The sequence below is a fragment of the Armigeres subalbatus genome, chromosome 2, assembly GCF_024139115.2.
Source record: "Armigeres subalbatus isolate Guangzhou_Male chromosome 2, GZ_Asu_2, whole genome shotgun sequence".
NCBI classification, from domain to species: Eukaryota; Metazoa; Arthropoda; class Insecta; order Diptera; family Culicidae; genus Armigeres; species Armigeres subalbatus.
The window spans coordinates 302,762,029-302,777,545 of NC_085140.1; the positions used below are offsets into that span (position 1 = coordinate 302,762,029).

Consider the following 15,517-nt stretch of genomic DNA (forward strand, 5'->3'; position numbering starts at 1 on the left):
ATGTTAGCTTTATAATTACGTACCTGAGATTTGACAAACTCCTCTGCCGGAAAGTGCCCCATGCCGCAGTTTCGCAGAACCAACTCATCTTTGCAAGCACTTTTGAACTTGTTTGGCATTTTTTTTATCTCGTATTTGTTTTTCTCACTTCCGTATATAGTAAGCAGCCCCAACCCAAGCAAGGCACAAACTTTCACGTGTTTTGCCAGTTGTCGTCCAAATTTGCTTGCCAAATTATTTAATTATTATTTTTGTCCACCGAACTAGAAACAACCACCGCCGGCGTACGATGGCAGCAACATTTGACGGTGTAGAAAACAGCAAAACTTTACGCCTAAGCGGTCAGCAGGGTAAACATGTGCGTTTGCTTCGCTCGCGATTGAGTCGCTTGTGGGATCTGTGGGGTAGTAAGAGAAACGAAAATAAACTGTTAACAATGTGCGATTGTTGAGTATAGATTATATGTAGGCAAGGTACTGCACGCCGATAGTTGACTATTTGTGGGGGGTGGCGCTTTCCAACACGTACGACCCGATCGTCAATTCCCATACGTGCCGGTATTGTATTTGCTCTATCATCGGTGACTATGCTAGGGGTTAAATGTTTGTTCAGATTGAACATTCAAGGGGCCTTTGTGTGAAGAACGTTAAGTGAGCGACAATAATTCTGCTGTGAATTTTGATAAAGTCGTAGCTTTGGAAAATTAAAGCTTCAGTTGTAGCTTTCCCAAGTGGGCTAAAATAAGCTTTCTTCGTCTGACATTATACCAGGGCTAAAAAACCGACGAAAATAGTAAACAATTTTATAGACTTACAACCTTTCCAAAATATATGCTTGAATTATACAGCCCACCTCGAATAGACACATCTCACGAAAATAATTAACTGACATGCTTTATTGGTGACATACATGCGAACTCATTCGATAAGCTACAATCTTCTGATAATGGATGTTATCATCGTCGGTTCGCTAGTTACTAGCCATGATTGCTGCAATTTATATTGAGACCGATAATTAATAACGTGACAAAAATAAAATGGTTGTCCTTTCCTCTTTAATCCATAATTATTTCATAGATATGTACGGATGTTCACTGTTCTCGATTTTTTTTTAATGTGACGTAATATATGAATGTTTTGGTTGAGCTATATTGCAATATACTCTATTAGGGTGGTTCAAAAAATCGATTTTGCTCCACAGTGCTCATCTGATTCTTTACCATGTTCTGAGTGTCCTCTGAAAATTTGAGCTCATTTGGATTAAAACTGATTTAGCACAAGCCGTTTCAAGTTTGCATGCAAATTAGTATGGGGAAATTTATTTTTTCATTATACTGTTAATGACGCTTCCCCACCTAGCGCATGTTAAAAGAAAACCTACATAGCTAAAAGGAATACTCAACAGCTTTCACTCAGTGAAAACCGCATCTCAATTAATCGTTCCAATAATTAGTAATCGAATTTAATCTAAACCGTGGTTATCTGGAGCTAATTGCATAACTCATCAACAGGCAACATTGCTGCTCGTGGCGCGAAAGATAGTACACACAAATTCAGGCTACTATGATGCACTGCACATTTCAGTGATGCCCTCAAAGAAGTTTAACGATCATGACTAAAGATTCGCAACCTGTCTTAAAATCGATTATTGGGACGATTAATCAACATGCGGTTTTCGTTGGGTGAAAGCTGTTGAGTATCCCTTTTAGCTATGTAGGTTTTCTTTTAACCTGCGCTTAATGGGGAAACGTCATTAACAGTTTAATGAAAAAATAAATTGCCCCATACTAATTTGCATGCAAACTTGAAACGGCTTGTGCTAAATCAGTTTTAACCCAAATGAGCTCAAATTTTCAAAGGCCACTCAGAACATGGTAAAGAATCAGATGAGCACTGTGGAGCAAAATCGATTTTTTGAACCACCCTAACTCTATCCTATTATGCGATAAGATATCGCAATTATTCTTTCGATGGTCATCTAACGGATTGATAAAGTCGACTTGTCTTGCAATTTTTTGTGCCAAAATCTTTTCTTTACTGCTTCAAGCCAATGTTTCCAAATAACTCATGAATGCTTTGTGTGTTATTAATACTGTGTATGATTTTATGCGTATAGATAACCGTCCCTACTTTATATAGCTTCCATATACAAAAATACACAAGAATTTCAAAATATCAGCTACGGTGCTGCACCATGACTTGGGAGCAAAAGGTTCTGCTGCAGGAGTGGATAGAAGGTGTCTTGTGTCCAAACTACAAAACGACAACTATCGCACAACAATATTGTTGACAAGGTACTTACCTGCATATTACGCCGTCGACTAGCATCAACTGCAAGAGAGTTTGTGGTACAGTACCAGGCGGAATTCATGGATGAACGCTCTATCGCGGATCAGGTGTTAACCGTACGCCAGTTATCGATCGATATCAGCTATGGCAGCTCATGCATGATGATGATGATGATGATGATGGTCCCGCCACATACCCCTACAAAGGTTTGAGCTAGACGATTTATCTTTAAGATATTTAATTGTGATCAATTTAATCAGATTTTGCAAAACAATAAACGATCCGATTATTTTCACAGATATAAACAACAATACAAATTATCATCGCTTTCCAGCAAAAAATATAAATAAGTAAAAAGAACCGTTGAGTTCTACTGCAGATGTTCGCAAGCATCATCAGTGATACAGCGAGTCCGATACAAATACAAAACTTGTGATACCTCTCGCATGATGCCAAAAGTTTCGTCAGGAAGCGCGTACTCAAACCATTCTCGCTAGTACCAATCAATTTACTGTACAAAGCTCGACAACATTCAAAACTTGTGTTACCTCTCCGTAGATACCAAAAGTTTCGAGAAAATCGCGTTCTATCTGAGAGCTCCCTACTTTTCTGTAGTATCTTTCAAACAGTTTCAAATATTTCAAATTGTAGTGATAAATACAAAAAGTCATTTATACCTGTATTACGCGCGCGATTCTCAAACTTTCGTAGACTACACATAAAGAATAAAAGTTAAAACACATCAACAAATAAAATACCATCATCATCATCGAGGCGAACAATATAGTCTATAAGCGCCCTAATGAAATAACAAATCATTTACATTCGTCCAAACAAAAATATCCGTTATCACAAACTTCGTCAAGATACACAATTAGTCAATAATAAAAACTTAAATAAATAGCTGTTTAAAAACAGCTTTCACGTGTGAAATGCAAAAGTCTCTTGAACTGTGATAGTGTACTTGCTCGCTTGATGTGTGCAGGCATCGAATTGAAAACATTTATTCCTTTATAAAACAATGAATTTTGTGAAGCACCATGCAAAAAATAAGGTGTTCTTATTTCTTCCGCGTTTCTAGTATTATATCCATGAATGTCACTTCCTCTTTCAATTCGATTACACAAATATCGTGGCAGTAATCTATTTATTATTTTAAAAATGAACACCATAGTCAAATAAACAATTCTCTGCTTCACTGATAACCATTGTAAAGCGTCCAACAAAAAGGAGGAGGAAGTGAATCTATTACATCTTAAAATCAAACGCATTACTTTATTCTGCAAACGCTGTAACCTCGATATTTGTGTTTCATTAGCTAGAAATAAAATGGAAGCACAAAAGTCCAAGTGAGGAGAGATGATTGACTTGTACAACTGTATTTTACTCGCAACAGTTAATTCGTTTTTAATCGGCATAAAATTCCATACTTCTTGGCTATTTTCTTGATGACATTGTTGATATGAGAATCAAATTTCAATTTATCATCAATAATCACGCCAAGATATTTAATTTCCTGAACGCGATCAAGTGTTTCATCATCAATTTGAACGGAAACATTACCAATGACTCGATTTCGCGAAATTACCATGTATTTAGTTTTGCTTACATTCAATTTCAACTGTTTGTACTTCAACCATCTACTTAAAGAACGCAAATCTGTATTCAAGCGTGAAACTGCATCTTCGATAGTTCTAGCTGCAATGAATAATACGGTGTCATCCGCGAATAGATTAATATTACAAAATCGTAAAACCCGTCCCATGTCATTAATATACATAATAAATAGAACGGGCCCTAATACACTTCCTTGTGGAACACCAAGATTATTTTCCATAGGATTTGAAACACAATCATTAAAAGCAGTCTTTTGAGTTCTGTCAGACAAATAGCTTCTAAACCATTCATATGCAGAACCCGAAATTCCAAAGCGCTTTATTTTTTCCAACAATAAGGGCCTAGAAATTGTCTCAAATGCGCGTTTAAGATCCAAAAATACAGCAATGATAGTATCTTTACGCTCCATGTTCTCTTTCCATTTGGCTAACACCAAGTTCAATGCGGTTTCACAAGAATGTCCTTCTCGATATCCCGATTGTTCTTGTATTAGCAAGTTATTACTATTCAAATATGTAGCTAACTGGCCTTTGACAACAAGTTCTAATATTTTTCTAATGTGTGCAACATGTTGATGGGACGAAACTCTTCGGCTTTAATCGTTCCAGCAACTTTTGAATAGGAATCACAAGAGATTCCTTCCATACCTGCGGCACGTGCCCGGTTCTCAGTGATTCATTTATGAGGTCCAGCAGTTTGTGTCCAATGACATGAAAACAATCTTGTAGAACTCTAGCGTTAACGTTATCAACTCCAGCCGTTTTACCTAATGAAAAGCATATGTTTTTAAGTTCATCAATTGTAATTGGGTGAAAACACTCGAACCTATATCTACTATTAACCGGCTGTTTAATTTCATCGGGTTCATCAACCAAATCAATAGATTGATTGATTGATAAAACACTATCGATGAAATATCTATTGAAATTACAAGCAATTGTTTGTTCCGACTGTTCTATTGTGCCATTGAAAGTTATGGACCGCGGCTTGGAACAATTGGGTTTTAACAAAGATTTTAAAATTTTCCATAACTCCCTGCTGTTATTCTGATGCTGATCAATTTTCCTCTGAATATATTCACAACGCGTTGTTTTCAACGATTGTGAATATGTGTTCCACGCGATCTTGTACCTATTTCAATCCAATTATTATGACTACGTCTTTGCAAAAATCTCTTTTACAATTTATCTCTTTTGCGTTTGAGACGCAACAGGTCTAAATTGTACCAGCTGTTCGAGTTATTCAAAGATACAAATTTTTCTTCAATTAACTTATTGGTACTCGATTTCAGAACGTTCGTTAGAACAGCTGCTTTCTGATCTAAGTTCCCGGAAATTACTTGAAAATCCTCGTTTCTCGCAACAAGATTCGAAACAGCTTGTTTCGAATATTTCCTCCAACACTTTAATTTAACAAAATCATCAAGTCTATTAATAGTTTCTACATTTATCACTAAAGTTTCATGATCGGTTACTTTCAAACAAACATTAGTAAACATTAATTACTCTCACATCATTAATAGCGATGTCTTCATTATGACTTTTGAGAAAGTCAATGAAGTCATCGGAGGAATATTTATCGCTCATACCCAACACTTTTAATCTTGGCACCGATGTTGGGACAACAGCAGTATAGTTTTCACCCAATTCGTTTTGCATGCCATTTCTCACTTCATCTATATTATAACCAGTTGCACACTCAACAATAATGGAGCCATCTTTCCCGTTCCTAAAGTTACTAATTTTGTGTACCTTTGGATCTAAGGTGTTATTCAAAAACTTTCGAGTATCATCACTACTCTGATCTGACTGCTTCGGTGTAACCACAATGACAGGACGAGTCTTACGATCTTTTGGCTTCACAATTTCAGGAACTTTACTAGTACTTTTTTTATTTCTTTTTCTGACAACCGTAACGAATGGAGCATCGTCATCAAAAACATCGTCATTCGAATTAACTACAATATCATCCTTATTACTAATTTTCCGTTTTTTACGCGCACTAGAAGATGATTCCGATTGAACCAATCTTGACGAGTCCTGCGTTTTTTTCATTGCAGCTATTTTACCTTCATCCGCATTAAATTGAAACACTCAACTAGTCATAGATTCAATTTTCCTATTAACCAATAATTCAAGTCCTTTTATTGAAGCATTTACATTTTGGACAATTTCATCCATCCCGTTCTTTAACGCGATGCCAATCTGAGCAGTAAGTTGATTTCGAATGTCAATGATAGATTCAGATAGAGAAGAAATATTCTTCATACCTTCTTCCATCATTTTGGCATCCAGAAGCAACTTACTCTGCTCGCCGCAATGCAGGCTGGACAGGCATTCGTCACACTTGAAAAACACATTAACGTTCTCCGTGATCAATCTTGCTGCTGCTTTGTTATCCACCGAGCTACAGTGCGCATGGCAATATCGCTCGCATTGGAAGCAGAGCAAGGGAAACGCGTTGATCGCTATCCCCACTTTGCATTTGTAGCACTCCATTGCTTATGCCTTTACACAGCAGTGGACGCGCTGCATGCAAATACACACAGAGAGACGATCGAAAAACAATAAAAAAAATCAACCACAGCTGGCCCACGAATTAGCCTGTTCGGCTTTCGTTTATTGCCGCTGTGGCGAGAAATAAAACACAAATTAAACAGTAACAAGTTATGGAGATGATTTATCTCCTACTTATCCTGATATTATCCACTTATGGGCACACGTTAAAACAACTTTTCCCGCGGCACTTCACCAATTTCACACGAAATTAATACTAATTAACACAGCACGGCAAAAACAAACTACAATGTACGCCATCACCACCGTGTATGGGAGGGGAGGGGAACAGGGAGTTACGGATAAACTGAAACGGTTGGTCAAAGCGACAATGGATGGGGTGATGTTCGTAGTTCGACTTTCGGGGATATTATTGAGTCGCTCTGAAGCGCGCAGGAGGTTACGGAAAGGTGAAGGTCTTTCGTGTCTGATATTTAACATCACTTTGGAGGGGATAATACGAAGAGCAGGGATTTAACGGAGTTCATTCAGCTATTTGTATTTACTGACAACATTGATATTATGTAACATGTAATTTTGAGAAGACGAATGAATTTTACATCAGACAGAAGAGGGATGCTAAGTGGATCGGACAATCAACACGTCGAAGACAAAGTACATGATAGAAAGATGCTCACGAGAAGATAGCCACCTACCCACCAGTTTGTTTCGGTGGTGAAAAAAATGGGGCGGGTGGCTGAAAAATTCGTTTACTTAGAATTACCGGTGACCTCCGGAGACGCATCGTGGCTGGAATTTGTACGTACTTTGGTGTACTCCCATTTAATAGAGTTCGACATATTGACAAAATGCTCACTCGACCGGTAGCCCTCAAAGGACAATGCTTGAGGAGGAGCAATGAGCACTTGGAGTTTTCGAAAGAAAAGTGCTGCGGACCATCTATGGTGTCCTCATTTTTTCATAAATGCCAATAGAAATTTAAATATAGGGTATCAGACCATTTGGGCAGCGCTCCCATTCCCGCCCACAACGTTTAGTACTCGGACCATTTTTTAGCATCTGTAGAATTCTGGTGCTACCCAAATGGTCCATCTCCCTATTATCGCAACTGCATATTGCGATTACGCTGGACATCTCAACGTTTCATAACAATTGGACAATACAAGAAATGGCTGAGCCATTGGTGAGAAAGTGAGGTATTCGGTTGTAACATCCGGCTACTAAAAATTGTCTCAATAAATGCATCCGCATCACTTTTTGCGAATGTATCCTTCGATACAGGAATGTAGCGAGTTGACTGTACCTGAGCCTATCACACGTGCATTGGGCTATAGGCAAATTCGAGTAAAACTTATCGATCATTTCGACATCTGGTGGCCATCACAAGAACCACGAAAAAAGCATAGGGAGATGGTCCGATTTTAGCGTTTTCTGGTACATCCATTAACTTTTAAGAGCTGAAATAATCGCAAAGAAAGAATTCTTCAGAAATTCGTCTGACTTCTTTCCGAAATTTACATTCGTCTAAACATACCCCTGAAAATTATCTAGAAATTCTTCCAGAAATTCCTTTGAAAACCAGAACATTTACGTTCTTTCTTCCATATGAAAAAAAAAAACAAATTCCTCAGGTATGTCCAACAATTTTTTTCCGAAAATTTCCTAGTTTCCAAATATCCACTGAAAATCTCTCCAAAGAACTCCTTCGAAAATTCGTCCAAGAATTTTACTTATAGGTCCTGTACACCCCGAGTTGTACAAAGGGGGCAGACTTTTACAGAGATTCGCACAGCCGTGCCCCAGAAAACATGTTTTTTGCCGAGTTTGTAACGTTTGACGTTTTTTTCTCGTGAAGCTTAATTTAATTTTACATTCGAATAATGAATACGATACTTTTTGACGTTTTTATCTTTTCAAGCAAAATCATTGCTTAAATAATTTTGAAATAGCTATAAATTAATAAGGTAGCACAGTTTGAATGAACGAAGCACTAATTTGTTCTACCTTGTCCAGGTTTGTGTCTTGGCTAGCAATAACCATAATTTCGTTCTAATATGAATATGACTTCATACCATTTCATGTGATCGGTTTTTGTCGGCTCACAAAAGGCGCGAACTCTTTATCGCCATTCGTAATTGCTTTGTCGTAAAATTCAAATGAAAAGTTATCACCTGAAGAAAGGGTTCTTTATAGTTTCCATACTTAAGCTCAATCATTTCGGCTGGTGTGCAGAAGATTTTTCGCGAGGTTCTTTAATTTGGAGATATTTTGTACTAAGTACATTTCTTTTAGTTTAATACTTTTTGATCGCAAGGTAAACCAAGTCTAACTGGAGTGAGTTTCGAGCATTTGATAGGTTTTCAATTTTTTATTTCCGCTCAATCACAGGACCAGCTAGCCATCGAGACGTCGCATCGGAAAAAACCTGCGCGGGTACGTGAGCTTTCCCTTCTTACATGGTCATGACAAGTTAGCTCATTTCGTATTCCGTATCGAACTAAATTAAAGTCCAACCCGAATGAGCGAAATAAACACCAATTGTACCCTTTTGAGAATTTTGGCTTAGAGTTTTAGTTTTGCTACGTTTCACGGTGCTGGGAAACTCCACCCCTATTGCGTTTACCGTTTAGCCATTTCGTTTCCGGTTAAATTCTCAAGAAAAGGTTCGAGACCGTCCGTTTTGCTCTTTCGTGGGTTGAGCGAGCTTAGGGCGTTTAGTTGAAAAAAAGGTGTAGCAAAGTACTCTGGGAAGAATTTTTGCGTCCGTTTAGCATTCGAGCCAGCGACCGTTCAAAAGAATCCCCTGAGGGAAAGAGTCAGTACAAGGCGAGCAAAACACAAAAATTGAGCTGGTGGTCTCTCATTCGCGGGAGTAGCGCTTAAGCCGCCAAGTTTTGCTGTACCCTCGAGAAATTGGTCGAACGGTTACAAGATTTCTGTCAAAATTGCTGAAAATCAGCAAATATTTTGCGGAAAATTAGCTAACAAACGTCATTTTTGCTAAAATATCAGTTTTTACTTTGCTGGCGCACGTCTGTGCGGAGTTTTGCCGAGCTGCAGAAATGAAAACTAAGTGTGTAGATTTCTGTTAACTGCAACATAAGCTGGGTATTAGGGTGGGACAACATTTTATTTTCACTTCCTGCATGATTTTTGCACACCTCTCGGGTCCTATAATGCTTGTGCGAAATTTCAGATCAATCGGTGAAACTATATTTTAGCGCCGGCGATTTTAATTTTCCATAGGATTTACTATGGGGAAATTTTCCTTTACAAAGAAAAAATACCCAAGGTTTCCCATTATTCTCTAACGATAAATCGATCCATCCACATCATAGGAAATTTCACCAGCAAACTTTCATTGGAAGACCGCAAAGTGATCCGACGCTCGTGAAAAATGTTATTTACATAAAACTAATTGCTGTATGAACGCAAGGCTCATTGTACTTTTTGTTCCAGCATCACTGCCGTCTGCTGCTTGCTGTTGTTTGTACGAGGCACCACTTTACGTGGAGGATTCGCTTAGCATGAATGAAAAGCGGGTTACTAGGGATACGTTTATTGGCCTTGCTGTTTGAGTCTTCGTCCTTCTAGGTAGAAGAAATTCAACCAAATTTCAATGAAGGTATGATTAACAAAAAGAGGCATGTAACGCACACTTTCCACACACAACACAACGAAGCGACTATAGATGCGAGGTATAGGTTGGGGCCTCTCATTCTCGACGTCAATAGTTCGAAGCTGGTCGGAGCGGGAATTTTTTCTTGGTATTGGTAATCTTTTTGATTCCCAAATTCTAATTTTCGAGCAGATTTCCAGTATTTCTAAAAGATTTAGATGAGATACACAGGATTTTAAATGTATTTTCATGCACATATTTGGAGCATGCAAATAGACGCAATATCTAATCGATCTTATTGTTCCTTTAAATCGAATTAAATTCAAACTGTGCCTGCTTGTACAACTCAGTCAAATTTAATTGAATATCAAATGTTAATTCGTTTGATGGAATTAGCAGCAATTTTACAAGTCGTTGAATTTTCAAAACTGTGTACTGCTGTGTACTTGTGATACTGATTTCCGAAGAGAATAATTTAATGAACTTGCTCTGCTGCGTTGATACTTGATTGGCATGCCGATTATTCAAATCGAAGACTACCGGGTTAGAGACACTTTTTGTAAAGTTGTGTATTTTCTAAATTGTGAAATAGTTTAGGAGATTCCTAGATTTGTTTTGCCTCGAGTTGGAAATCTCTTTAATACAGATTATAGAAAAAATCTAGATTGTATGAGAGATGATTTTCACATCAAAATTAACATCACATCCCATTTTAAATCAACGTCACATCATGGATATTCAATTAAACAAATTTAGCAAAGAAATCAATTATATAATTCTGCAACTATTATCAACATCATTGGGGCTATTTTAAGCCTGTTGATGGAAAAAAAATAAATATATAAATAAATCAAAAAATTAAATTATAACGATCTTATAGAAATGGATAATATATTTTCCCATAGAAAATAATTTAAAAGCACTTAAAATGAATCTATTTGAAAGGTTGTTTTGAAATGGCTCTTTTGTCTCAAGTATATTAATAAATAAGTGATTTTTTTTAATTTTGGTTTAAAACATATTTATTAAATCTATTTTATGTCACATTCCTACATATGAACTCAAAATATTCGTGTTAACTAAATATACACCCAACCGGCGGTTGTTAGATTTTCTAACAAATTCTGTATAAGAATCTAACAAAACCTGTATAAGATCTGGGCATATGCGAAAATGTTAGCTTCTTATACAAAAAATGTATGCTCTTAAACAAATATTTTTAGAAAAGCTAACAAAATTGTTAGATTCTTATACAATACATGTATAAGAATCTAACAATTTCGCATATGCCCAGTTCTACAGGCATGGTAGATTCTTATACAGAATTGTTAGAAAATCTAACATCCGCCGGTTGAGTGTATAAATCATCACTTCGTCATTAAAAAAATACACGGCTGACAGAATAGTTTGTATTAAAGTCAAAGAAATACCCTCTGAAAAATAGAAAATTAGTTATAATTCAAGTCTTTGATTTGAATTATTGGCATATCAATCAAATATCAAAGAAGCAAAGCAACAACATTAAATTATTCTCTTCTGAAATCAAATCACAAGAATCATATCTCAGTCTTTTAGAAATACAAGAAAGCTTCTCGAAAGTAAGAATATGGAAATATAAAGAATTTCTTGAAGAATACCAGTATCGAAAAAAAAACCCAGCTCAGACCAGCTTCGAACTATTGACGTCGAGAATGAGAGGCCCCAACCTATATCTCGCATCTATAGTCGTTTCGTTGTATTGTGTGTGGAAAGTGTGCGTTACATGCCTCTTTTTAATCACACCTTCATTGAAATTTAATTGAATTTCTTCTACCTAGAAGGACGAAGACTCAAACAGCACGTATCTCAAACATAAACGTACCCCTAGTAACCCGCTTTTCATTCATGCTAAGCGAATCCTCCACGCAAAGTGGTGCCTCGTACAAACAACAGCAAGCAGCAGACGGCAGTGATGCTGGAACAAAAAGTACAATGAGCCTTGCGTTCATACAGCAATTAGTTTTATGTAAATAACATTTTTCACGAGCGTCGGATCACTTTGCGGTCTTCCAATGAAAGTTTGCTGGTAAAATTTCCTATGATGTAGTTGGATCGATTTATCGTTAGAGAATAATGGGACACCTTGGGGATTTTTTCTTTGTAAAGGTAAATTTCCCCATAGTAAATCCTATGGAAAATTAAAATCGCCGGCGCTAAAATATAGTTTCACCGATTGATCTGAAATTTCGCACAAGCAATGTAAGACCCAAAAGGCTTCTGAAAAATATGAGGGAACGAAAATTTATTTTTTTCATATATCCATGTCCCAGGCTACTGGGTATGCCCCGGCTGTGATCTTCCGCTGAGTTCCAGTCTAGTTCTTGTTTACAGAATTTGTTTCCACCCCTCCGTAAGATGTGGCCGACCCCGCCCCACTTCCATTTCCCGAATTTTAGTTGCTGTCGGCCTTTGGCTTTCACATTCTCCACTGATTGACTATCTAATGAGAAGCTGGATGAGGTCACCGTGTTCACATCCAACGATTTGATTTTGTTGACGTTGACGACTAAACCTGCCGAAGATGATCGTTGTTGAGCTTACTCTGCATATCAGAGCTCCGTTCAGCTAGGCTCATACTGGCTACGACGCGGATGGGGTCGGACAAGACCTCATTGTGCAGCACTCTGCATGCGAAGGCCTCATACTGTGCCTCGACGAGTCCTACGCTTTTCTCAGGAACTGCCATTGTCTCAGAATGCCCTACATAAGCTCGTAATTGGGTCGGTTGAAAGGTTTTTCGTGGTCAATGAAAACCAAATAAAGGGACTCTTGGAAATCGTTGACCTGCTCCAAAATGACGTGGAGTGTGACAATATAGTCCACACATGGCATAGAATTCGGCCTGCTGCATCAAGTCGCATCGATTTTCTTCTAAATCCGGGCTAGGATAACTTTGCAAAGAACTGTCCCAGTTATTGAGAAACAAATGCTGCAAATAGTTGAGCGGATGTCATGGGGTTAGCATCTCGGCTGATATGGGATCAGCCCCATGAGTTTTGTTCGATTTCATGATTTGGATGGTCGTTTGAGTCTCTGGAGCTTAGGTTTTGACGCGCGTTATAGGTCGGATCTTAGGCGGATCGTGCCGAGGTAGAGGTGGCCTGGCGTGCACTTGAAAAAGTTTTTCGAAGTGCTCGAACCAGCGTTTCAGTTGGTCAATTGGGGTCGGTTAGTAGCTGACCAGTTGTGTCATTTACAGACATCGTTGCATTTATCTTCGAACAGCTTAAGCGTCGGGAAATATCATAGAGGCGGCGAATGACCCCGGTCCCTCTATCCTTTATCGGCGAAAGAGTCCACCCATGCTCGCTTGTCCCGTCGACATAAGCGTTTCACTTCCTTCTTCAAAGCCGAGTGTCGTAAAAGTACAGGCGCATAGAGCTGTGCGCCGCCGCGCCGCGGCCGCCGACGATTTTTGAGCGCCGCCGCCGCCACCATTTTTGACCGGCGCGCCGCTGCAATTTTTTTGACCGCGCCGCCGGTAAATTTAAGGCGCGCCGATGAAATAATTTGGGCTGGGGGTTCACATACCTCTCTCAATTTGTTAGGAAAAAAATTCTGTTCAAACCCTTATTTTTGAAAATTTTCGGTTGCGCCGCTGAAAAAACATGTCCATTAAACCTCTGTTTTTGTCACTTATTGGGAGAACGTTAAACATATATTATGAAAAACGAATTTTTGTTCATTTTACTTGTTTTTCACGTAATTCATAGATCTTTGGATTCTCTAAATATGATACATATATTATCAAAGCAATCCAAAGACTCAAATTGTTTTTTATGTCGGGGCAAGAAACCACTACGTCTACTAGTTGTACTTTTGTGTGGTGGATATGTTATCGCCAAGTGTTTCAGGTCTTTCAAGAATTCCTGTAGTTTAGGCTTTCACGCATAAACTCAAGACAAAATTTTCAAAACGACTTATCTGCTTTTGTCAACAAAGATTCAAACGACGATTTGACGAATCTGATAGCTCTCCCACGCAAACCAACACCATCAACAGGTAGCGGAAACCTTAACCTACCTATTGGTGGTGTTGGTTTGCGTGGGAGAGCTATCAGATTCGTCAAATCGTCGTTAGAATCTTTGTTTACAAAAGCAGATAAGTCGTTTTGAAAATTTTGTCTTGAGCTAATATATTTCGGCCTTTCAGTATGGTACATGCTTCTAGCTGTAAATGGTCAATATTCCTATCGATTCATGAATCAAATTAGACATACCTTCAACATATGTTTCATTCCAGGTAACCCAAGAATTCCCTGAAGTATAGGCCTGAAGGACTATAACGAAAGATTGATTAGTTCCTTTTAGAAATGGAACATGCTCTTAGTAATAATTTTAATCAAATTGGGTATAAATTGAATGCATGTTTCATTCCAAGGAGTTCAAGAAGTCCAAGAATTGGAATACTTGCCTAAAAGTCAATACACGTAAGAAAAAATCTATCAGCTCCTTTTGGATATGGAACATGTTCTTATAAGTAATCATTCTATAGTAATCATTTAAAATAAATTTCATTTGAATGGTCCTTTCCCGTCAAAATTTTTTAATCGCATTCATTGTTTCTTTAATTTATTTAAGATCAACTTTCCCAAAGAATCCATTTTTACACTTCTAACATTTTTTGAAAATTAAAACAAAAATCCAAAAAATGCTGTTCTCCACATTTGCCCGATTTTGAACCAAAATCAGTTCAATTCTTCAGGCCGATTTATACGTGCAGCACATTTTCATGTTTTGTTTTTAATTTTTAAATATTTAATGGGTTCAAAAAATTGAGTTCTTTACAAAAGTTGACCTTAAATAAATCAAAGAATTTACCGAAGCAATAAAAACGACACATATTTAAGGTAAGGTGAATTGAATGCCTAATCCATTCCATTCAAGATTTTCTAGAATTGGAGTACAGGTCTTAAAGTCAATACGCAAAACCTTCATACCTAGGGAGGTTGAAAAAAATCCCAACCCGAAAACGTCCTAGACCAGACCGAAAATCAAACACAGCAACCTTCGGCTTGGTCTTGCTTTATAGCTACGCATCTTATCGCATAGCTAAAGGAAGACCTCGCTGTTTGTGATAATTTGAATCAAATAGCATTTGACATCAGATTTAAAGCTTATACAATTAAGTTATGTAGATCAAATAGAGCAGTGGTGTTCAGCACTTTGTGCGTTTTTTCCTTAATTTGCTTCTCACACAATAAAAATTTGCTTTGAACATAAAAATTACAACTGGATCAAAAGCTTTCAAATATATCTATCTGCTGAGTTATTAAACGGATATTGGTGTTAAATTCTCTCCGTACGAAACGATCAGAGCAAAACAAAAGTGAGGCGCACTGTAATTTAACTTTGACGAATTTTACTAATTTTACTTTTTTTTACTATTAAACACCAATACCCGTTTAATTACCCTCAGCAGATAGATCTATTTCAAAG

The 15,517-nt window shown here is 37.6% G+C and overlaps 1 protein-coding gene across 4 annotated transcripts in view; it reads right to left on the minus strand.

The window, feature by feature from the left end:
• LOC134212508 (protein rolling stone-like) overlaps positions 1-15,517 on the minus strand; it is a 129,454-nt gene that overhangs the window by 61,492 nt on the left and 52,445 nt on the right. For all 4 annotated transcript variants that reach the window (XM_062690451.1, XM_062690448.1, XM_062690449.1 and 1 more), the window contains one exon: positions 24-397. In XM_062690451.1, coding sequence (XP_062546435.1) covers positions 24-119 — 96 coding nt within the window. In that variant the 5' untranslated portion in view covers positions 120-397. The remainder of the gene's footprint in view (positions 1-23; positions 398-15,517) is intronic.